The 23,971-nt window shown below is 31.9% G+C and overlaps 1 protein-coding gene across 4 annotated transcripts in view; it reads left to right on the top strand.

Annotated features, from left to right (window-relative positions):
• Positions 1–7,806: 7,806 nt before the first annotated feature.
• LOC127725653 (cyclin-dependent kinase 8-like) overlaps positions 7,807–23,971 on the top strand; it is a 34,441-nt gene continuing 18,276 nt past the window's right edge. For 3 of the 4 annotated variants that reach the window (XM_052232758.1, XM_052232756.1, XM_052232755.1), the window contains exons 1-10: positions 7,807–7,983; positions 10,222–10,297; positions 12,571–12,681; positions 14,578–14,718; positions 15,618–15,675; positions 16,457–16,588; positions 17,578–17,721; positions 19,397–19,466; positions 21,986–22,058; positions 23,687–23,784. In XM_052232758.1, coding sequence (XP_052088718.1) covers positions 7,850–7,983; positions 10,222–10,297; positions 12,571–12,681; positions 14,578–14,718; positions 15,618–15,675; positions 16,457–16,588; positions 17,578–17,721; positions 19,397–19,466; positions 21,986–22,058; positions 23,687–23,784 — 1,037 coding nt within the window. In that variant the 5' untranslated portion in view covers positions 7,807–7,849. The remainder of the gene's footprint in view (positions 7,984–10,221; positions 10,298–12,570; positions 12,682–14,577; positions 14,719–15,617; positions 15,676–16,456; positions 16,589–17,577; positions 17,722–19,396; positions 19,467–21,985; positions 22,059–23,686; positions 23,785–23,971) is intronic. The other variant, XM_052232757.1, reaches the window with a different exon arrangement.

Below are 23,971 nucleotides of genomic sequence, written 5' to 3'. Positions count from 1 at the left end.
AAAGGACAGACAATTAAAAATTCTATTAGAGCAAAGAAGTCCTAAGAAATTCAAGAAAAGAAGATAGGATGACTTTTTTACTTGTATAAGTAAAAAAATCTGAATGTCTAAGGGACATAACTAAGCCAAAAAGTAATTTACCTATACAAGTAAATAAAATACACTTGTATAAGTATCCTACAAATTTAATTATATAAGTATATTAATATTTACTTCTTCAGGTAAATAAAAATTACTTGTACAAGTTGTACCCCTGACTGACAGCCTCTTGAATTCAGAAATGCAATTAAATCTATATTTGGAACCTTATTCATGTGAAAAAAATGAAGGCAGATAAGATGTATTTGCTGGAAAATGCTACTAAAAAACATGAAACACAGGCCACTTGAGCTTGGCTTAAGAACACACTAGAGTTTGCCATCACTGCATCTGTAGTCCATCTGTCACAAACATTTGGAACCTCTCCTAATCCATAAATGACATCAAGCTTAACAAAATTGCAGGCTTTTTCGGGTACCCATATTAATCATATATGCCATGGGGTATTTTATGGAACCATGATGCTGATAAGCCAAACATGAGGATAATAGTTTTAACATTTGAGCTTATACTAGGAAATAAGAAGAATAAACTTAACAAATTCTCAACCATTTGAAACCTGATATGACAAAAATATTGATGTGTATTTCTCACATAGTGTTGAGACTAAGGATTTACAGCCAAACAATGTGGCCACAAGTAAGAGACTGTTTCATATTGGAGCCTGTGTTAAATATGAAAAAAAATATTGGATGAAAACTGCTGATCCAAATGTGGCAGAAAGTTTACTTATAATGTAATGACTGAGTTCTGTATTTGATTTCAACTTGTCAAACAATATAGCAACAAACATTAGTAACAATAAAACATGAGCTCAAATTGAGATGTTAAACCGACATAAGAACATTCATGCAAGTAATCATGTACAAAAAATGCAACACGCATATACATAAATCATACAAAGCACATATGAAACACAAAACACACATTTAAAATAATTCAAGCATCATACAAAGGACTTATGAAACACATACAGCACATTTAAAAAACATATTTATAAACAATCTATAAAAACATGCAAAGTAGAAAACCTTAAGCACACAGAAACATAAGCAGTACAAGCAAAGCAAATAAAAAATTGTGCATTAAAAGTTGCACACATAAAGCAGAAAGTATTAAATACAATTATGCCTTGTGCTTATAATGTGTTTCAAGTATTCAACTTCAAGAGAACTGGAAAGGAGTACACGAAAGACTATTTTTCCATGGGATATGCAATAAAATAGTATATCTGAAATATTATATATATTTTATTTAACATTTAAATCTGATATAACAGATGGTGCTTATAGTTATTTATTGTTTCGAAACTGTTTTAATCTAATTCTTCTCGTGTGTAAACTTGGTATTTTAGCTTTTAACAACAGATTAACATGGTTAAACAAATTTAGATATGTTGTTTCCTGTGACTAAATGAAGGTCAAGTTCAATTTTCACGATTTTAGCTTTTCTCGTTGTTGAGTTATAGCCCTTTCCCAAGAATTCAATTCTTGATGAAGTACTTAATAATTACTACATTTCTCTTCAAATGGAAATAACTCATTTTTTTAAAAAGATTTTTAAAAGACATTGTATTAATGATAAATGACATTTTGGATTTTTTTGTTTGAAGAATTTTGTGGTAGGTTTGTTTATTATTCGTGTAAACTAATTTTCTGAATGCTATATATTTAATTTTTTTTTATGAAGTGAACTCTTTTAATTAGATAATAATCTATTTTTATTAAAGGGTATATTTCATTACATTACATTGTGTAGATAAAGTTGTTGAGTTGCAGATCTATATTAGTTTGTAACAAATAAAAGAAAAATATTTGGAACTATTAATTATATTTGATTATAATTTGAAAATAGATATACATTGTGTTACATCATATCTAATTTTAGAGAACTATGTTTGCTTTATTAGTTAAACAATTTCTGTTCAAAGGAAATAACTCAAACTTGTTCCATGAACCAGTAATGATAACATTACGGTAAGTATATGGATTCTGTTCAATTAATTTTAGTCATTAGTTGTCAAAATTTCTTTATAACTATTTTTATTTAAGTCATGTGTGTTATGAAGGTAGATGTCACAGTTGGTATGTGGTATTTTATTTTTGTTGTGTGTGTTAATGTTTAATTTTTACATGATCCTGTTTGGGGGTTCAGATTTGCAAATATCATTTTCATTATTAATCAGATAATAATCTATTTTAAATATTCAATCACAATACAAATTCAGAGCTGTTTTAAGCTTAAATGTTGTGTCCATACTTGCTCAACTGTTCAGGGTTCGACCTCTGCAGGAAAATTCGGTTTGCTGTCACTCGACAGCCTCTTGTTTTTATATGACCTGAACATTATTGCCACCGTATAATGGTATGACATTGTCCGATCACATTTTGTTTCCAGATAATAACTTGAGTATAAGTGTATGGATCTCTTTGAAATTGTACCACAAGGTTCCATACAACAAAAAGTAGTTGGGATTGATTTTGGGGGTTATTGTCCTAACTATTAGGAATAAGGGGCCAAAAACAAGCATTTTTCTTGTTTCAGGACAATAACTTGTGTATGAGAGTATGGATCTCTATGAAATTGTATCACAAGGTTCCATGCCTGAAAAGGAAGGTTGGGATTGATTTTTGTAGTTATGGCCCAAACTGTTTAGGAATTAGGGGCCAAAAAACAAGGATGTTCTGGTTTCCGGACAAGAATTTGAGTATAAGTCTATGGGTCTCTATGAAATTGTACCACAAGGTTCCATACCAAAAACGGAAGGTTGGGATTGATTTTGTGGGTAATGGCCCTAACCATTTAGAAAAAAGGGGCCAAAAACAATACTTTTCTTATACTTTGTATAAATTGCTTATTTCTTGATCAATTTCAATGGGGTTTAATTCAAAGTCTTGAATTCTTGGAGTTCTTTAATATGCTGAATCTAACTGTGTATTGAGATTTTGGATTTTGGGCCCTGCTTTTAAATTGGTTTCATCAAAAATTTAATGATTGAGGTTCTTTGATATGTTGAATTTAACTGTGTATTTAGATTTTTAATTTGGGCCTCATTTTCAAATTGGTCCACCTAAAGGTCCAAAGGGTCCATTAACTTTGTTTAATTTCAACAAAAAATGAATATATGGGATTCTTTGATATGCTGAATCTAACCGTGTATTTAGATTTTGGATTAATGGCCCTGATATCAAATTGGTCCACATTGAGTTCCAAAGCATCCAAAATTAAAGTTTGTTTGATTTCATCAAAAATTGAATTCTTGGGGTCCTTTGATATGCTGAATCTAACCATGTATTTAGATTTTGGATACTGGACCATAATAGGTAAATGTCCAATTTAAAATTTTTAAAAAAGTTCTTAGACCACATTCATTCTGTGTCAGAAAACTATGCTGTGTCAAATATTTTATGACAATCCAAATTCAGAGATGAATGAAGCTTGAATTTTGTGCCCATACTTGCCCCAACTGTTCAGGGTTTGACCTCTGCGGTCATATATAGCATTTTATTTTGTGTTATACTTGTATAAATATACTAGATACAAAATTTGTTTACGATTTACTATCAATTGCTAATTAACTTTCCACAGCAGTCACCGATAATATATATAGATATAAAAATAAGGAGATGTGGTATGATTGCCAATGAGACAACTATCCACCAAAGTTAAAATGAAGTGGATGTAAGCAATTATAGGCAACTACCGCACAGCATTCAACAATAAATAAAATCCATACCGTATTGTCGGCTATAAAAGGCCCTGACATGAAAAATATGAAACAATTCAATTGAGAAAACTAAAGGCCATAACAGTCAACCAACTTGTGAAGGCATATGTAAAATTTTCGAAGGGATGATTTCAACTTCAACACTTGGAACTCTTGGTTTAATAGCTTCCTTGTGAGCAACAACACTATATCCAGGAAATCACGACAGGAATGCAAGCTCTGAAGTATCGTATCAAATACAATTAGAGAACAATTATTTTCCAAAATTAGTGAAATAGTTCCCTCTTGTTTAAATATGACTAATGAGGCTGTACTTTAATCTATATTTCGAAATACAGTGTTGTCAAACTTAAATATGATATACCTTTGTTCTACGAAAACGTTAAATGAGTAGTTGAAGGAAAATAAATGTGTTTTAAAAAGTTTGAACTCGTCACATGCTTCGTTGAATAGGTACCCCTCTAGCCGCCGATTCTGACGATTTGAAGAGAAAACACCAATTAAGGATCATAATCAGTCCTAAATAGTAGCTACATTATTAGGACTCAGTATCACAAAACTTTACTTGTCAGCAAAACGTAGAATATAATAAAAATAAGAAGAATTTGACCCTATACATGACTTCACATTTGTTTTTTCCACCGCTTCGGGGGTACCTATATCCGGTGGTGATGCTACACGGTGTGTAACATTAGACTGATAAAAGTCTCTATTACAACTTAGTGACTAAGTTCAACTTGGTTAAATCATCTTTTTATGGCAAGAACACCTGCTTGTGGTAAAAGATCGTTCATATAAGCTGCAGCTACTCTGTGGAACGGTGTTCCGGACGAAAACAGTTTTCTCAATTCAAAACTTATATAACAATAAGGAGATGTGGTATGATTGCCAATGAGACAACTACCCACCGGAGTTCAAATGACGAAGATATAAGTCAATCTAGATTCGGCGAAACAATCGGTCGGTAAGAAATGACATGCTACTGTTCTGTATGCATTCAATTCGACGATAATTATACTGAGTGTTTGCTATTATACTCAGCTCTACGGCTCTTTTTATTTAGATGCTATCTAATGCTTATTTTAAAACTTTTCTATTTTGACCTCTGCTGTCGGGTGTACCAGTGGCAGTCATTTTCCCGACCTTCTTCCCGGACGGCATTTATAAAAGGAACTACCTCCTATTATATTTATTGTTGATTTGTTCTCGTCTTGAACATGCTTGAAATATTTGCCACTGGATGTTAAGCAACCATCAATCGATAAATCATTCTATCTGGTGTACCAGACAGTTGCCCATGGAAGGTGCTTGCCACATGGGCCACTGTTTGATATTTGTCAAACACTACTATCTGATAAGTTTTCTAGAGATCCATTTTATTTGCTTCAGTGATGAATAACTGGGGGTCTGGATGGGGTGGTCTTCATTTCTGTATTCTTTTAATTTTGGGGCTATTTTTCTCTATTCTTTATTAATTTGCCCATTATTCTCTATTCTTTATGTTTTTGCACCCAGTTATTCGATTCGATTCTTTATAGTTTTTGGTCCGTTTTTCTGGTTTATTCACGGTTCTCCAATATTTGAATAATCCAACTCCCGCTTAGTAAAGACCCGTCTAAATTGCATTTAATTGATAAATTCAACAACACTTATCGTTATCTTGATGATATTTGTTCGTTATATAATCAAGAATTTTCTAAATATACTGCCGAAATTTACCCAAAGGAACTTACTTTAAATAAATCAAATATAAATGATTATTACTGTCCTTTCCTAGATATAGATATTTCAGTTTTACACGGGAAACTCTACACTAAAATTTCCGACAAAAAAGGGACGTTTTTTCGTTCCCTATTATTAGTTTTCCTTTTTTGGACGGTGATATTCCTTTGACACCATCTCACGGTATTTATATATCACAACTCGTTCGCTATGCCCGTGCTGTTGTGACGTTTTGGATTTCAATTATCGTAATCTATGTATTACTGGTAAATTATTAAGTCAGGGATTTCGTTACCACAAATTACTTAAAACCTTTACTAAATTCTTCCATAGATATAAAGATTTGGTTTAGAAGTTTGGTTATACCTGTAGAAAACTTATTTTTAACGGGATAGCACATCCTAATTTTTACGGAAATGTTGTTTACCGAGCCCGGAAATTTAGATACGATCCGGGTAAACTTATCGATCCTTTAAATAAACTTATTCTAAAAGGTTGCCTATTCAACACTATAATTAGATCTTTGAATATTGTTTTTATTGGTAATAATATTGATTTTGTTATCAATAAATTAAAATCAAACTAAATATTATTTTTCTATATACATATACACATTCTTGGCTCTACAATCTGTTTATACCTGTATCTTGACATTGCACAAGGTCAAGTTTTTCTCCGACTGTTAATGACGTCTTTACACTAATCACATTGGATGTTGGATGTGTACTGATTGATATTGTAGTCTTAGATGCATGATTTTTTTTATAAGTTGTTTTTGGCTTTGAACTAGCTGTCAGTAACTGCGAGTACTTTCAGATCTGTACATAGTGTCTTTTTGGCGTCGGGATATATAAGTACCCTGCCACGTCCACTCTGTGTTTTTGTTAAATGTATTTCTCTTTGGATCGATCTGCAATGAGTTAAGCCCTTTTCAACTGATTTTTATAGTTTGTTATTATGTTGTACTGTTACACCACTGTCCCAGGTTAAGGGGAGGGTTGGCGCGCCTTCAAACTAGTAAAACCCCGCCACATTCTGTATGTGCCTGTCCCAAGTCAGGAACCTATAATTCAGTGGTTGTCGTGTGTTGCTGTATATCATATTTGTTTTTCGTTCATTATTTTGTACATAAATCAGGCCGTTAGTTTTCTTGTTTGAATTGTTTTACATTTGTCATTTCGGGGCCCTTTATAGCTTACTATGCGGTATGGGTTTTACTCCGGCATTGTTGAAGGCCGTACGGTGACTTATAGTTGTTAATTGCTGTGTCTTTTGGTCTCTTGTGGAGAGTTGTCGCATATATAATCTAAAATAAAAATGGCGGATTGAAAAAGTCTTTTGTTAAGTTAACAATTTTTTAGTAATAATCGAAAATAAAAGTATCGTTAACCGCACCTTAAATCAATAATTTACGTGTACAAATATGTTATATATATATTCTTTATTCCAAAAGCAATACAGCTAATATGTATCAAGTACAATCAATATTACATTGAATATAGTAGGCATCACAAGAGGAGACATATGATATATATGTCTCCGACATCACTTCGTACAATATAGTAATTCCTTGATACATCTCACTGCAAAAAATAAAACATAATTCAACAATTTTGAAGCATGATATACACATTTTAACAATTACGAATGCTTTCGGCAATACCGTGATGATAAATACTTTCCAAAATTATGAAGTTCTTTTATATTATAAACAGATAACAATTATATAAGTTAAATACTGATGGATTTCTCCAGTAATAACATCATCAGTACCGAAAATTTAGACTGGCACTCCTGAGTAGTTTTCTTAGTGAGAGACAATCATAATCATTAATATTATATATTTTGCAGCTTCTTGCAGAACAGATTTTTATATATACACGGGTTTACTTATTGTTGAAGGCCGAACGGTGACCTCAGTATAATTGTTAATTTCTGTCAAAGGATAATTTACCAGAGAGATTACCCTGTCATCACGACAAAGATTGAAGATTGAATTGGTCTCTTGTGGAGAGTTGTCTCATTGGCAATCATACTACATCTTCTTATTATTATGTGATGCCCGAGACATATAAAACCATATGCATATCTCTGATGATACTTTGTTTTAATATTTTCATCCGAATTTATGTTCATATGTTTAAACTCTATGACTGTCCATTGTTAAAAACCCGGAATAGTTGAGTCGTTCCAAGAATTTTCTGAAATTAAGTCGTATTGATCATCAATACGCTTTTAATATAGGAATCTCATTTATAAAGCACCTTTAGGAAAAATAAATATTTTGCCTCGTCTGAGAAAATGGATTTTGAATATAAACAGAAAACGAATGCAGAAAGAGCGAAAGTAGAGGACCTTTTCGATTACGAAGGATGCAAAGTTGGACGAGGAACTTATGGACATGTGTATAAAGGCAAAAGGAAGAACAGGTTAAAGTGTGTTTGAAGCATATGTCTCGCACACTAAGTCGTCGATAATTTTGTATTTTTAAGAATTATTTCTTTACTTTTGAGTATTTATCACCATCATGTCCATAGACGTCTATCATGCATCTTGTCATAAGTAATAACCTAAGAATACAGATTATTTAAATGTCAATATTTACTATTCATGCTATTTAGAAAATCATATTTTAATCTTTTATAATCATGACAATAAAACAATGATTAGAATAAATCGTTCTGCCAAATTCTGGTCACACACACAGCAGTGTTTCTTTTTCGTTTCTATTAAAACAAATTGATAGTTCTGCAGTTTCTTTTATGATTTATATAGAAGGTGTCACATTCTGTTTCAATGTAAACAAACATTTATGAATTATGTTCTCTACTGGTTCTATATTTGCCACTGGACATTAAGCAACCAACAATCAATCAATCTACTGGTTCTAAATGCTTTCAAAGTTAGAAAGGCTTTTGAAAGGTTAATGATGAACAAGGAAACCTTTATTAAAACATTTTGATATCCATTCAGATTGGGTAATTGAAAAAAGTTGCTGTACATGTACATGACCCTATAAATTACAATTTCTCATGTAATGAGGGGGGGGGGGGGGTAGGAGGGGTACTGATCCCGAAATCCCGGGCTTAAAAACATGGAATCCCGAGGTCCCGAATTTTAAAAAATTATAATCCCGACATCCCGAAATTCGAAAAAAAGAATTCCCGGATCCCGAAAGGATCAATCCCGAAATCCCGAGCTTAAAACACCTGATCCCGGAGTCCCGATAAAGGTCCTACCCCCCTTGTAATTGAATATAATGTGTAATCCTGTCAAGTTTCAATTACATGTTATTGTAGTTTAATTAATTACATTTGGAAAAAGGTGTGTAATTCCAATAATATTTCAATTACTTTCAGTTACATCCATTGTTTAGAGAATTTATAAAAATATAATACCAGAAAATTCTATTCTGATCTTTTAATCAAGATTACTATGTTGTGTTTTGTATACTGTCATGACTGTTTGTCTTTTTCTTCTACTTTTTTTGACATTGCCCTTGTCAGTTTATTTTCGACTTATGAGTTTGAATGGCCCTTTGGTATCTCTCTAGTACAGATAGATTTTCCTTAGTTCATGTTATCCTAAAAATCACCATTAGGAATAGCATTGATTATAGGAATCCCAAATATGGCAATATTTGAATATACATTTTTGTACATTGTGAAATAATATGAATATGATTTATTTCAGGAATTTCAGGAATAAAACTACAAGCCTACATGGCCTAACACAATGAACGCATTATGGTCACTCATATACTAATAATTACTTCATGGACTTCTTTATCCTAGGTCTTTTTATTTATAAATTTAAATTATCCTATGCTATGAAAAAAGTAAAATAACAAAAATACCGAACTCCAAGGAAATTCAAAACGGAAAGTCCCTTATCAAATGTCAAAAGCTCAAACACATCAAACGAATGGAAAACAACTGTCATATTGGGATTTCCTTATGTAGAAAATGGTGGATAAAACCTGGTTTTATAGCTAGCTAAACCTCTCACTTGTATGACAGTCGCATAAAATTCCATTATATTGACAACAATGTGTGAACTAAACAAACAGACATAATACAATGTACTAAGGTAAAAATGTCAAAAATAGGGGTACAGCAGTCAACATTGTGTTATAATCTTAATCACTATAGAATCAAACAAATAAGTCAACAAAGAAAAACAAAATGGCTCATAGACAAAGCACATAAGCAAAAATGAAAGACAAGAATACAAAAAATGACCATAGCACAATAACACAATGGCGGGATATATAAGTACCGACCCACGCCGAAAGGATATTACCAAAAATGGACTAAACAGTAAAGGTTAATAATTTACCAAGACAAATAAAAGAACACTATAACATGTAATTAAGATGATAAACAACGTCAGTACCTAGAATCTATACTTCAAGACCATCATGTATTATTCGTGAAGTTAGTACGGAATATTTATCAAATAGGTCTTGGTATCTTTCGTTGAAGTTTTTGAGAAAATGTATAAAAATATGATGTATGAGATTTTATTACATTTTGAAAGATTTAAAGAAAAACAACATGAAATTAATACCATTTGTGTGATTTGGAAATAAGTTCTATATCTGTCAGGTTTGTAGCTATAAATTTTGAAATAGCAATTTCAGATTCAAAATATTTTTATAACTTGAATTTCAGTACTGATGGAAGAGAATATGCCTTAAAACAGATAGAAGGTACAGGAATTTCTATGTCAGCATGTAGAGAAATTGCTGTAAGTATATTTTATCTTCCACTGCATAATTTATCTATATGTCTTGTCTGACCTACAGTCAGGGGTACTACTTGTACAAGTAATTTTTATTTACTTGAAGAAGTAATTATAATATACTTATATAAGTAAATTTGTAGGATACTTATACAAGTGTATTTTATTTACTTGTATAAGTAAATTTTTTTTTGGCCTAGTTATGTCCCTTAGACATTCAGATTTTTTTACTTATACAAGTAAAAAAGTCATCCTATCTTCCTTTCTTGAATTCTTAGAACTTCTTTGCTCTAACAGAATTTTGAATTGTCTGTCCTTTGTAGATGTCTTTACTATTCATTTAAGTGTAATTTCATGCACAATGAAAATCTCATTTGTATGTTATCTTTAGAACACTGCTCATTTACAAGCCCCAAGGAGCAATTTTTGAAGGCCTTGCGCAAATACTTAAGATCTTTGCTCAATCAGTTTCTTTGTTGAATTAATAAGATGAAACATTGAACTCTTATCAAAAATTATGAGCTAACCTGAGAAAAATTGTTAAAGGCATGATTTTACATCTCAAAACTTGAGAATTTTTGTGGGATTGTAAAAAAAATTTACTTATACAAGTAAATTTTTCAGAAAATTAAGGGGAGATTATTCAAACATTATAATTAACTTGTATAAGTATATTTTATTTACTTCTTCAAGTAAATAAAGATTACTTGTACAAGTAGTACCCCTGACTGACCTATATAGCTACATAGCAGAATCTAGAATGATCAAACATCATTTAAAGAAAATAGGTCAGGAAAAAATATACTGGTAAAACATTCTGATACAACAGAAAAGTTAACAAAACTTGTTTTTGACCCTACTGGCAAGTTTTTATGCCCTTGCCCTAGCAGAGGGGACATTAAGTGTTACCCTTGTCCGTCTCGTCCGTTGCATACATCCCCAAAATTAGTTTTCCATTCTCTAACTTTAGTTTGCCTCAACCAAATGTTATAAAACTTATACACAATGCTTATTACCACAAAACACAGATCATGTTTGAAATTGGGTGGCGTCACTTTTACCGATCATGAGTTATGCCCCTTACTAAACATAAAAATTGCTGAATTTTTCGTTTCCGTTCTCTATAGTTTGCCTCAACCAAATGTTATGAAACTTATACACAATACTAACCACAAAACACAGATCAAGTTCGAAATTTGGTGTTTGGTGGCGTCACTTTTACCGTTCTTGAGTTATGCCCTTTATAAATGGAAAAATTGCTGAATCCGTTGTTTCCGTTCTCTAACTTTAGTTTGCCTCAACCAAATGTTATGGAACTTATGCTTATAATCACAAAACGATCTTAACTACGTGAATCCTGCATCTGTTACTGTATGCAGAAGTTGACTCATGCATATATGCTAGCGGGTGCATCTGTGGCCCATAGACACATTCTCCATTTATTTTTCTATCAAACTAGAAATTTAACCTCCTGGCTGACAAAACTTTTCTGTCAGAGATAAACTGATGGAATTTTGTTGTACATGTAGTGAAGATTCTTGTTGTTAGACAACTACCTCCATATGTGATGTTATGTCTAATCTTTATATTGCTGTACGCAGCTAAGACATTGTAATGGCTATTTATTTAAATTCTGTGCAAGACAAAAGCAAAAAGATAGAAAGAGCCAAATTGATATGGCTGGGTATTGATTGTTCTATGTATGTTTTAATGTTAATGTATACATGTAATATGTATGTCAATCAATATATGACACAATAATGAAATAGATTATTTTTATATAATACAAACAAAAAAAAAGAAGTTATTGACAATTATAGCAGACATTAACCAATTACAACCACTGGATAATTAATCTTCTGAATGTGGCAACATTAAACATATGTTTGTGAGCTGTCAACCCTCCCCTAACCTATGAATTTGGGGTAAAAATACAACATAAGAACAAATTAAAAATCCATTGAAAAGGGCTTAACTCATCAGATAGAGTTTTAAAGTAATTTTAAGAACTCTTCATGTGCACTGATAATTATTTTATCAGTTTGATGAATATTGACAATGATAGACATAATTATATTTGCAACTATCAACTTTTCTACTACCATGTACATGATGTAGGTTACTTTGTAATTTAAGTTTTTTGTAAGTAATATCCTTATTTCCCTCAAGAAAATAAAGAAGAGTCTATGATATTGCTGTTTTCAATTTGCACCAAAGCTGTCAATGCAATGCAAAAATATTTGTTTATGAGGTAAATAGTATTACATATTTACTTTCAGCTGTTGAGAGAGTTAAAGCATCCAAATGTTATCAGTCTACAGAAAGTTTTCCTGTCACACACAGACAGAAAAGTATGGCTACTGTTTGACTATGCAGAACATGATTTATGGGTAGGTTTTTAAAAAGATTGGAATTATTGTTCAAATTCTTTCCTAATGCATCTACTCACAAACCAGGATGTAGCCATGTACTAAATCTACATACACTCAAATATAGTTCCCTATACTCATGGTTCAAATTAGCGGTGGTCCGAGGTCCATGACCTTCCATTTACGGGTTCGGACCTTCCCACCAGTAGTTAGGTACACCCGACAGACTTTCGTATTTTACAGGTTAAAAAAGTTACAAAAGCAATTTGAATAAGAATATATGAAATCAAGAATAAAAATAATCTTGAAATATGCAACTTTACTGAAGGGAAACTAATGTATTTGCTTAAATTCTTCACAATTGAATCGATGTGTAGTCATGTGAACGATCGTCGTACAAGATCCCAGGAAACTCAAGAATATAATATTAAAACATAACCAGTAAACGGTATGAGTCTGTTTGAATTTGGAGTGACCCCTTCCAAAAGAAAACCTGATGAAACAGGGGATACAAAGGGGGTGATTGATGAAACGGCTTAACACAGCCCGAAAGATAGGATCTGACTAAAGACTAAAAATACGACAGGGAAAAACAAGAATGCAAATTTTTCCCACAAACAGTGAAAGGGAAAGTGCCCTGGTTCATTGGACAACAAAAATTAAAACTTGACCCCAGAAAAAATCGTGATGAAAAATAACCACCCAGCATCTATGTATCTTGCCAAAAAAAGTGATTAAAAGAATCTGACCCCAAGTTTGAAAAGGAAGTCGAGCTGTTATCTGGCACAAAGTTATGCCCGTGTTCTTAAGCAGCAATTGAAACCAAACCAATTATAAAGGTACAAAGTGTTATTTAACACAGCATATAGTGTTGGAAAAAGGGGAAGCCTTTTTCTGACTGAATTTATTTTAAAAATTCAGAAAATGTTATGGTAAGTATTTTCTGATTTTATAAATTGAATTTTCAATAAAAATTGGACCTTCTGAGAATAATGGAGGACCTTTAAGTATCTTTGGTCAAAGGTCCTGGACCTTCCATTGCTTAAAGTAAATTGAACTCCTGATACTTCTCTTGCCTAGTTAATATGCACTGTGAAAAAATTGTGTGTTATATTTTAAGAAAAGGTTATTCAAGTACAAAGTACATGTATGTATTTGTTTGTTAGTTAGGTCAATTTAGTCAGTAAGGGTATTGATAAAATACAAGTCTGATCGACAAATGTCACAATCAACTTAGAATTTGACCCAAAGGTGGAAATCTAATAGGAATCTATACTTCAACTAAGCCAATCATAATTGACCAAATTATCAAATGACAATGAACTATTTTATTAACTTATTTTGTTGCTGAACATTTTCAAAGACTCTTTCTGGAAAATGAATCAAAATTTGATATATAAAAAGTAATCCTACACCATCTACTGAAAAATCCTCCTTCCTGCCATATTAAAAATTAATGACATTTTATACATGTATAAACGGTGCATTTTTAAAATAAAAATATTCAAAGAATTCACCAAAATAAAAATTGTGTAGTTATATAATTGAAATAAAAATTTATCCTATACAACCAGTCACCTTCAGTGTCATATCTATGTTTTTTTGTATCAAAAGACATTTGAATGTTGATTCTTTTTGAAAATTTTATGCAGTACTATTTTGCCTGTATGTTTTATTCCACTTAAATTTTGAAAATGTTGGTAAATAGTCAGACCCTTATGAAACTATGTATCAATTTAGTTGTACTGCACTTTGAATTTTATCAAACCCTGACTGTCTTTGTAAATTCAAGAGGAAAAAGAAAAAAAATATGTTGTTACTATGAAAAACGTTTATTGGTATGTCTGTGTATTTGAAATAGAATCCATTCTTAGTTTAAACCATTGATAACTGCTTTTCATTTAAATTTATTTTCAGCATATAATAAAATTTCATAGATCAGCAAAAGCAAACAAAAAACAGATAGATGTACCAAAAAATATGGTGAAATCTTTGTTGTTCCAAATCCTTGATGGGATACATTATCTTCATGCTAACTGGGTATTACACAGAGATCTGGTGAGTATGTACAAGACAGACAATCTTATTGTAGTTTGTTACACAGAGATCTGGTGAGTATGTACAAGACAGACAATCTTATTGTAGTTTGTTACACTGAGATCTGGTGAGTATGTACAAGACAGACAATCTTATTGTAGTTTGTTACACAGAGATCTGGTGAGTATGTACAAGACAGACAATCTTATTGCAGTTTGTTACACAGAGATCTGGTGAGTATGTACAAGACAGACATTCTTATTGTAGTTTGTTACACAGAGATCTGGTGAGTATGTACAAGACAGACAATCTTATTGTAATTTGTTACACAGAGATCTGGTGAGTATGTACAAGACAGACAATCTTATTGTAGTTTAATTTGTTGACAAGATGTTGTGATTTGTTTCATTTAATTCAAGTGGAATTTTTGGGCATTTGGGATAACAAATTCATTGTATCTATTATCACATAAATCATTAGGCATGTTAGATTTCATGTAAAACTGGTAAAGTCTTGTCAACAAATTTATCATTTGTTGCCCAACAATAAAAATTAAATGATACATTTTGGTGTCCTGTTCAAGTCAGTATTTTTCTCAATAGAACTGGAGTTGTGACAAAACTTGTTGTATTATGATGATGAGAATCTAAACTTCTGTTTCTTTATCTTATCCTATAAATGCAGTTTTATTTATAAAATAGATTATGATTGGTCCGAATAAAAAAACGTGATGTTACTTGCAATTCATAGTTAAGAACTAGCCTTTATAAGAATTGGAATAACTGTATAATTATAATGTATAGCTCAAATATTTTATTTATATTTTCCATTTTACAAGAAACTCTTTTCAATCAGAAGTACAGATATATGGTGTGTATAGTATCAGGATATAAAAAGTTGAGATTCTTGTCTACTTTCAGAAACCTGCCAACATTTTAGTGATGGGTGAAGGTGAAGAACGAGGCCGAGTCAAAATAGGTATATAACTGACTGTTACTTCTATTTCTTAACATATTTATTGAAATTTTTGAAGAAAATGACAAAAAACGTGTTCAAAATGGTTCAGTGTTCATAATCTAATTATTTAGTGTTTTTTTAAAAGTACATAGATTTTTATCCACTTTTTAATGGCTACTTGATTACCAGTAGATGAGCATATGCAAGAATCAACTGGATAATTTTCTGGGTACACAAAATGTTACCAATTAACATAATTATATGTTAGTTTTTCTTCTTTTAGATGCAAAATTACAAAGAACATCCAAAATCACTTTTGTCATACTTCTTTGAATAAATGGATTAAAGCCTTAATAAATACTTTTGAGGTTTGGCCTTTAAGCAACTACATGAATGAGTAATTTGAAACCTCATTGTCCAATAATTGCAATTTTATGATATTTCAGTGAAAACTGAAGCAAACAACACTTGTACAAACAAGTTTTTTTTTGTAGAGACTTTCAGTTAAGATTTGAATGAAACAATTTTTAAAGTGCTACTGATTTGTTACTTATAATTGCTAATGTTTACAGCTGGAAGATCCAAAGTATCTCAGAATCGCAATTACCTGCTGTACAAGTATGAAGTAATAATAAATGAATAATTAAAATAATAGTTTTAAATTCATAATAAGGTTTTCATTAACCTGAAACATTGATTCCATACTGCTACCTATTGCTTTTTAAATTCCACTCTGTAAAATATTTTACTCAACTTCTCTCAACTGTTTATGTTTGATAATCAAATTTGTATTTGATTTCAGCTGACATGGGATTTGCCAGATTATTTAATTCACCATTAAAACCTCTTGCTGATTTAGATCCAGTGGTTGTGACTTTCTGGTACAGAGCTCCAGAACTTTTACTTGGTGCTAGACATTATACAAAAGCTATAGGTATTGTATTTATAAAAAAATAACCCTTGATTCCCTAAGATAAATTTAGAAGGAAGGATTACCTTTTGAAGTGTCTTTTGCTGCTGCGCTTAGCGTTCATCATATATATCTTAATAAAAACCTTTTTTCCCTTTATTATTTTAAAAGATTGTTGTATTGAAAAGTTTAAAGTTTAACGAAACAGGAAGTAGGTACCTGACAGAAGTGCCTATAAAAAGTCTAGCCTTAGACTTCCCAAAAATGTATAGTATCATATAGTAAGGGCTTTGTCCTTTGTCCATCCTTCTTTCCATCTGTGTGTTTTAAGTTTACTTGAGTTTCCCTTGCTTGTATAAAAAGAAACATAAAAAGATTGGAGATAAAGAGTTTGAGTCAATTATAAATATAAGAAGACAGATAAACATAAATACAAATAGACATAGCATATGCAACAATACAATGTTGATTTGCTTATTGATGTTTGATCTCATATCATAGACAAAATACAGGTATATAAATGAACTGAAAATCATTTACTCATAACATGTTTTAGACTTGTTTTGCAGGTCAAATCAATCAATGAACTCTTGTCTTTCTGCTGTTACCTTTCTTAGTTTCACTTTTTCAGCTGACATTTGTTTCAATGACTTGACATGCTGAGCACACTCACAACCTTTCTCCAACTATGGGTCAAATTAACGACATGCATACAGACCCAAGGTCTCAATTGTAGACATGTCCATTTAAATGATATTATTTATCTAATAATAAAATATGTTATATCAATAAGCAGTTTCATATAAAAGCAATAAAAAGATGTCCAAAACCTTTTCCTTCTGAAAATTGAACAGTCCCAATTTTGTCAAAATAAATCAAAATTTTATCAGAAATATGTAATTTTGAAATTTTTCATGAGATAGGGGTAGATTATGGTTCATGCTGTTTAGAGAAAGCCAATCAATACATATTCTTATTTTTGTAATACATATTTGTTGTTATTTTCTTTTCAGATATATGGGCTATTGGTTGTATATTTGCAGAATTATTAACATATGAACCTATATTTCATTGTCGTCAAGAAGACATAAAAACAAGTAATCCGTATCATCATGACCAGTTAGATCGTATATTTAATGTAATGGGATTTCCACAAGGTAGGTTTTCTGTAGATCGTATATTTAATGTAATGGGATTTCCCCACGGTAAGTTTTTCAGTAGATTGTTTATTTAATGTAATGGGATTTCCCCGAGGTAAGTTTTTCTGTAGATTGTATATTTAATGCAATGGAATTTCCCCAAGGTAAGTTTTTCTGTAGCTCATATATTTAATGTTATGGGATTTCCCCCGAGGTAAGTTTTTCTGTAGATCGTATATTTAATGCAATGGGATTTCCCTTAAGGTAAGTTTTTCTGTAGATCGTATATTTAATGTAATGGGATTTCCCCAAGGTAAGATTTTGTAACATAGAAAATAGTTTATTGATATGTACACATATGTTTTGCTCACGTGGCCAGTGTGAGGTATAATGATAAATTGCAAAATAGCTGAGACTGCGTATCCTAGATGTTTTTTGATATAATTGGTGGCTTGCCTTTATTGTATTTGTCATTGGCTATTCTGTGGAACTCTATATTAATTGACCCTTATTAGGTCAAGACTTTATTTGTTTGATTTTTTTATACGACCGCAAAAATTAAAAAAATTTGGTCGTATATTGGTATCACGTTGTCGTCATCGTCGTCGTCCGAAGACAGATGGTTTCCGGATAATAACTTAAGTATAAGTGAATAGAAATCAATAAAATTTTAACACAAGGTTTATAACCGCAAAAGGAAGGTTTGGATTGATTTTGGGGGTTATGGTCCCAAAGGTTTAGGAATTAAGGGCGAAAAAAGGGGCCCAAATAAGCATTTTTGCAGTTTCCAGACAATAACTTGTGTTTAAGTGTATGAATCTCTCTGAAATTATACCACAAGTTTCCATACAACAAAGGGATGGTAATGGGGGGTTATGGCTCAAACCATTTAGCAATTAGGGGCAAAAAAGGGGGAAAAACAAGGGTTTTTATGGTTAAAGGACAATTTAGACAATTTAAAAGCAGTGTAAGGGAGGTAATCCAATCCATTTAAAGAATACTGTTGTATATATGTTTGATAACCTCCCTTACACTGCTTGTAAATTATGTATTAAGAAATGATGATTGTCTTGAGATGATTAGCTGTAAATTTATTTTTAGAAGTTACTATTAATTAACATGATTAATATTAATTTTAACCATGACTGTATGTCATTTTATATTTTAATATTTTATGATGTATTTAAATGAGTAGTTATGGTTGCAAACTCTATTAGAAATTTGATTTGAGATTATTTTTGGAATAAGGGAAAGGGGGAGTTGAGGGGGGGGGGGGGTAAATGAGAATTTGTGGGGCTACAATTAAATTTCTTCAAATATTTTTTTTTTTTTTTGGGGGGGGGGGGGGGAGGGGGGGGTAATATTCAACAGCATAGTGTATTGTACAAAAGCAAAAAAAAAACGGGTAAATTTTTTTTTGGGGGGGGGGGGGCAATTCGCCACAGCATAGTGTATTGCACAAAAGCAAAAAATTGAATATAAATTCAAATCATATAACCAATTTTAAGTTCTTTGACTACAGTTATTCTGTGTCAGAAACCTATTATGTGTCAAATATTTAATTACAATCCAAATTCAGACCTGTATCAAGCGCGAATATTGTGTCCATTTTTGCCACAACTGTTCAGCGGTCGTATCCAGCTGCGCTCAGCGAAGCATTTTATTTATTGATTTTTATTATTGATATTTGCAGATAAAGATTGGGAAGATATAAGAAAAATGCCAGAGCATGGCACATTGACTAAAGATTTTAAAAGATCAAAGTAAGTTTAAATCTGTTGGATTGAGATTTTTCAATGCCTTTCAAATATACAACATTCATCCGCAGTTTCTTATTTCATGCAATATGTTTGAGTTTGCTAAAATGAATAAAATAAAATATTTATATAGTCTTAACATTAAAAACAGAAAGCTTGTCAAAATTTTGAATTGTCACTTTTATTATTTTAGTTTCACCAAAAATTGTGAATGGTTTAGTCCATGTTTTAATTTTATAACCCAGTGCAAGGATACTATATGGTTTTCAGAATTAACATCTTTGTTGGATTTCATACAATACCAACCTTGCTTCTACCCTAATCTATCTTTTTTTGAGAATGCGAGACATAGGGATTTAATCCTGAGGTCGTGTAAACTATTTGTTTAAAGCTTTATATTTCAGAAGGAAGAAGACTTGGCTACTTCATACCTTGTATGCAGATGCCTTATGTTACGAAATTTTCAGTCTGGCTTATGTCCATTGTCCTTGACCTCATTTTCATTTTGTGTATAGAATGATTGCAACGTGTATATGTCTGTCTGGCAGGATTCATCTGACCTTGACCTCATTTTTATGGTTCAGTGGGCAATGTTAATTTTTTCTGATTTGGTCTATTTTTCGGATACTATAAGCAATAGGCCAACTATATTTGATGTTTCAATGTATATATGTCTGGCAGGATTCATTTGACCTTGACCTCATTTTCATTTTCATAGGGGCAATGTAAAGTTTTAATGGTTTTGTCAAATACTATAAGCAATAGGCAAACTATATTGGGTGAATGGAATGATGGTAAGGTGTACATGTTTGTCTAGCAGTGTTCATCTGAACTTGACCTCATTTTCATGGTTCATTAGTCACTGTAAAGTGTTCATGGTTATTTTTGTTTTTCAGATACTGTAAGCAATAGGTCAACTATATTTGGTGTATGGAATGATTGCATGGTGTACATGTTGTTTGGCATGATTCATCTGACCTTGACCTTATTTTCATGGTTCATATGTCTATTTTCATTTTTTATACGACCGCAAAAAAATTTTTGGGATCGTATAATGGTATAATATCGTCGTCGTCCGAAGACACATTGGTTTCCGGACAATAACTTTAGTTTTAGTGAATGGATCTCTATGAAATTTTGTAAGAAGGTTCAATACCACAAAAGAAAGGTTTAAATTGATTTTGGGGATGATGGTCCCAACCGTTTAGGAATTAGGGGCCCAAAAAAGGGCCCAAAACAAGCATTTTTCTAGTTTCAGGATAATAACTTGAGTATAAGTATTTCGATAGCTCTGAAATTGTACCACAATGTTAAATTCCACAAGTATAAGGTTGGGATTCATTTTAGGGGTTATGGGGGCCAACAGTTTAGGAATTAAGGGCCAAAAAGGGGCCAAAAACAAGCATTTTTCTAGTTTCCAGACAATAACTTGTGTGTAAGTGTATGGATCTCTCATACGTTGTACCATAAGGTTCCATATAACAAAGGGAAGGCTGGGATTGAGTTTGGGGTTAATTGCCCCAAACATGTATGAATTAGGGGCCAAAAAAGGGCCAAAAACAAGCATTTTTCTAGTTTCCAGACAATAACTTGTGTGTAAGTGTATGGATCTCTCTGAAATTGTACTACAAGGTTCCATACTATAAAAGGAAAGGCTGGGATTGAGTTTTGGGGTATTGCTCCAAGGGGGGTTTCAAAAAGTTGGGGGATTTTTTTCCCAATTTTTTCAAGGGATTCTTATTTTGTTTTCAAAATTTTTAAAATTTTGAATTTTTGAAAAGTTTTAAGAAGAAATCTTAATTGCACAGTATTGCGCAATGGATTTATAAGATCTTTGACCACATTTATTTTGTGTCAGAAACCTATATTATGTCAAAAATTTGATCACAATCCAAATTCAGACAGTATCAAGCTTGAATATTGTGTCCAAATTTGCCCCAACTGTTCAGGGTTCGACCACTGCGGTCATATCAGGCTGCGCTCAGCGAAGCATTTTAGTTGTTTTAGGTGTGTTTCTCGAATACCATATTCAAACGGTTAACTATATTTGGTGTATGGTATGATTATATGGTGTACATGTCAGTCGGCAGGGTTCATAGGAACTTGACCTAATTTACAGTGATCATTGATAACGTTAATTTTATTTGAAAATTATTGTACACCCTTCATATTCAGTCATGATAAATAAAGCAGGCGAGACATTTCAGCATGTGCATGCTTATCTTACATCATGTAAAATATTTACATGATGTATGAAAAAGATATATATTAAACAGAGTGCTTATGTTGTAGCTGTTTATTCCATTTATCTACCATATTAACATGAGCATACTAATTAAAGTTGATTATTCAAAACTTCAAAATTCTTTAAGATGCTGTTTATATTTTATCAATTTTCATCTAGTTTGATCTGGTTATAAGGGAGTGTTTTATTTGGTCTAGACAAAGATGGCATTAGATTATTTATCGCCTGAAATATTTTTATATAATATCAATTGAGTATTATTATTTCTTTGTATTTTTAGTTATGTAAATTGTAATTTAGTAAAATATATGGAAAAACACAAAGTAAAGCCCGACAGTAAACAGTTTCACTTGGTGAGTATACAAATTAAACAAGCTTTAAAACATTTAACTGGTTAGTAACACTATTTATGCAACTATAGGTTGTTGAACGTAAAGAATTTTGTCAGCATATGCAGCACTTTAAATGCTCATGTAAACCTCAAGTACATGATATTACTTGTGGACATCACATGTCTCATACAAGCACAGCCAAAAAAACTAACAAAAACCCTATTTCTTATTCTCCTGTTGCAAGGTTAAATGAGCAGAAGCATGTTTCAGTCTAGTTGATTATCTCATTTTGATTTCACTCATTTCCTATAGGCAGGATCCTTGTAAGCAAAGTGCTGACACAGGGTCTGTATTTAAATCAGATAGTTAGTTCCTCATCAAAACATTAACTTTATTATCTAAGTGTCTTTTCAACAAATAGTTACAGCAGAGGACACATCAAGGCTTCCAAAACGGTCATATTTGCTGGACAGATATAAATTTATCGGACATTGTCTGACTGGGCCAAGCATGAAACGGACATCATACGTGGGTTTGTCATTTCAACATTCATGTAATTCAGAAAAATCAACCATTTTGACTTGACCTTGTGCCTTTAACAGCCACACTTTTCCGTTCATAAAAGTGGCAGTACTCTATAAACAAGCCCTACTATAATCCCCTCTCATTACAATCAAGGTTAATTAAGTGTCTAACAGGTGAGATTTACCTGTGATCACATGTGTCAGGTAAACTATTTGAACTGGACATCAATCAATCTTTTTGGAAGTTATTTTTTTATTAAAATTAAAAACATTCCTGGTTTAAATCTAACTACTTTGTAGCAAAACAGATTTAGACTATCAGAAATGTTTAACAGACAGAACCACGTCGATTGAAATGTTAGAAGTGTGCGTATGTGCACAAGTGAGATATTTATTATGTAATAATGCATCCGAATTCATCCAAAACGATAAAAATGTCATTTATACCATTATCTTACATTCATCTCAAGTATTTTCCCTAAGAAATAACGTGGAATGAACTGCTTAAACTCAATAATGCTAGATAAAAATACACGGATTTTGCACAACTGTCTCTGTTCCGCGTTCTATCGTCGTCTAGTAAATATCCGGTATTGGAAAACGTGTTTATCAAATAACTAAGCTGGTCCTCGACTGACTAATACACTTTGTTAAGTCTGCGGATAATTGCCAATTTGAACCATGCACTATCAATGTAATTGTTCATGTCAAACGTGGAATTTATATAAAAACTGAAAAAATATGAAGTCTATGAAGTTTATCGTCCTTTAATAGTTGAATGGCTTTATCTTATGGTTATGTCCATCTTTTGTTAGGGGGTAACCTGTCTAAAGGGATAAAAAATGGGTTTGAAAAAAATGTCTGGCTGACTCAAATATTTTTTGGAAGCCCTGGGACACATGTATGTTTTTGGCTTATTTCAAACTTAATTTCAGCTGGAATATGAAACAAACTTGACGTGGAGTAAGTATACTACTGCCTAGTAAATTGAAGCTTTGTAAGTGGCAAATCCATCAATAACTGGGTATACAGTATTTTTCTGTATTTAACATCAAAACCATTGCATATTTTACACTCCCAGTATTGGTTGTTTTAGTATCTTAAAATTTATGCTTTTCATTTTAGTTACAAAAGTTGCTGACTATGGATCCAACTAAAAGAATTACCTCAGAACTAGCAATGAAAGATCCCTACTTTTTAGAGGACCCCCTACCATCTCAGGAGTAAGTAAAAGAGAGGCGAAAGATACCAAAAGGACATTCAAAAATAAACTGACAATGCCATGGCAAAAAAAGAAAAAAGACCAAAAGACAAGCAACAGTATACAAAACGCAAACATAAAAACTGAAGACTGAGCAACATGAACAGTATAAATGATACCTGATCAGATTAAATTTACTTTATTTACAT

This window comes from Mytilus californianus, unplaced genomic scaffold (assembly GCF_021869535.1).
Source record: "Mytilus californianus isolate M0D057914Y unplaced genomic scaffold, xbMytCali1.0.p SCAF_15, whole genome shotgun sequence".
Taxonomy (NCBI): domain Eukaryota; kingdom Metazoa; phylum Mollusca; class Bivalvia; order Mytilida; family Mytilidae; genus Mytilus; species Mytilus californianus.
This window is presented reverse-complemented; position numbering and strand designations above follow the sequence as displayed.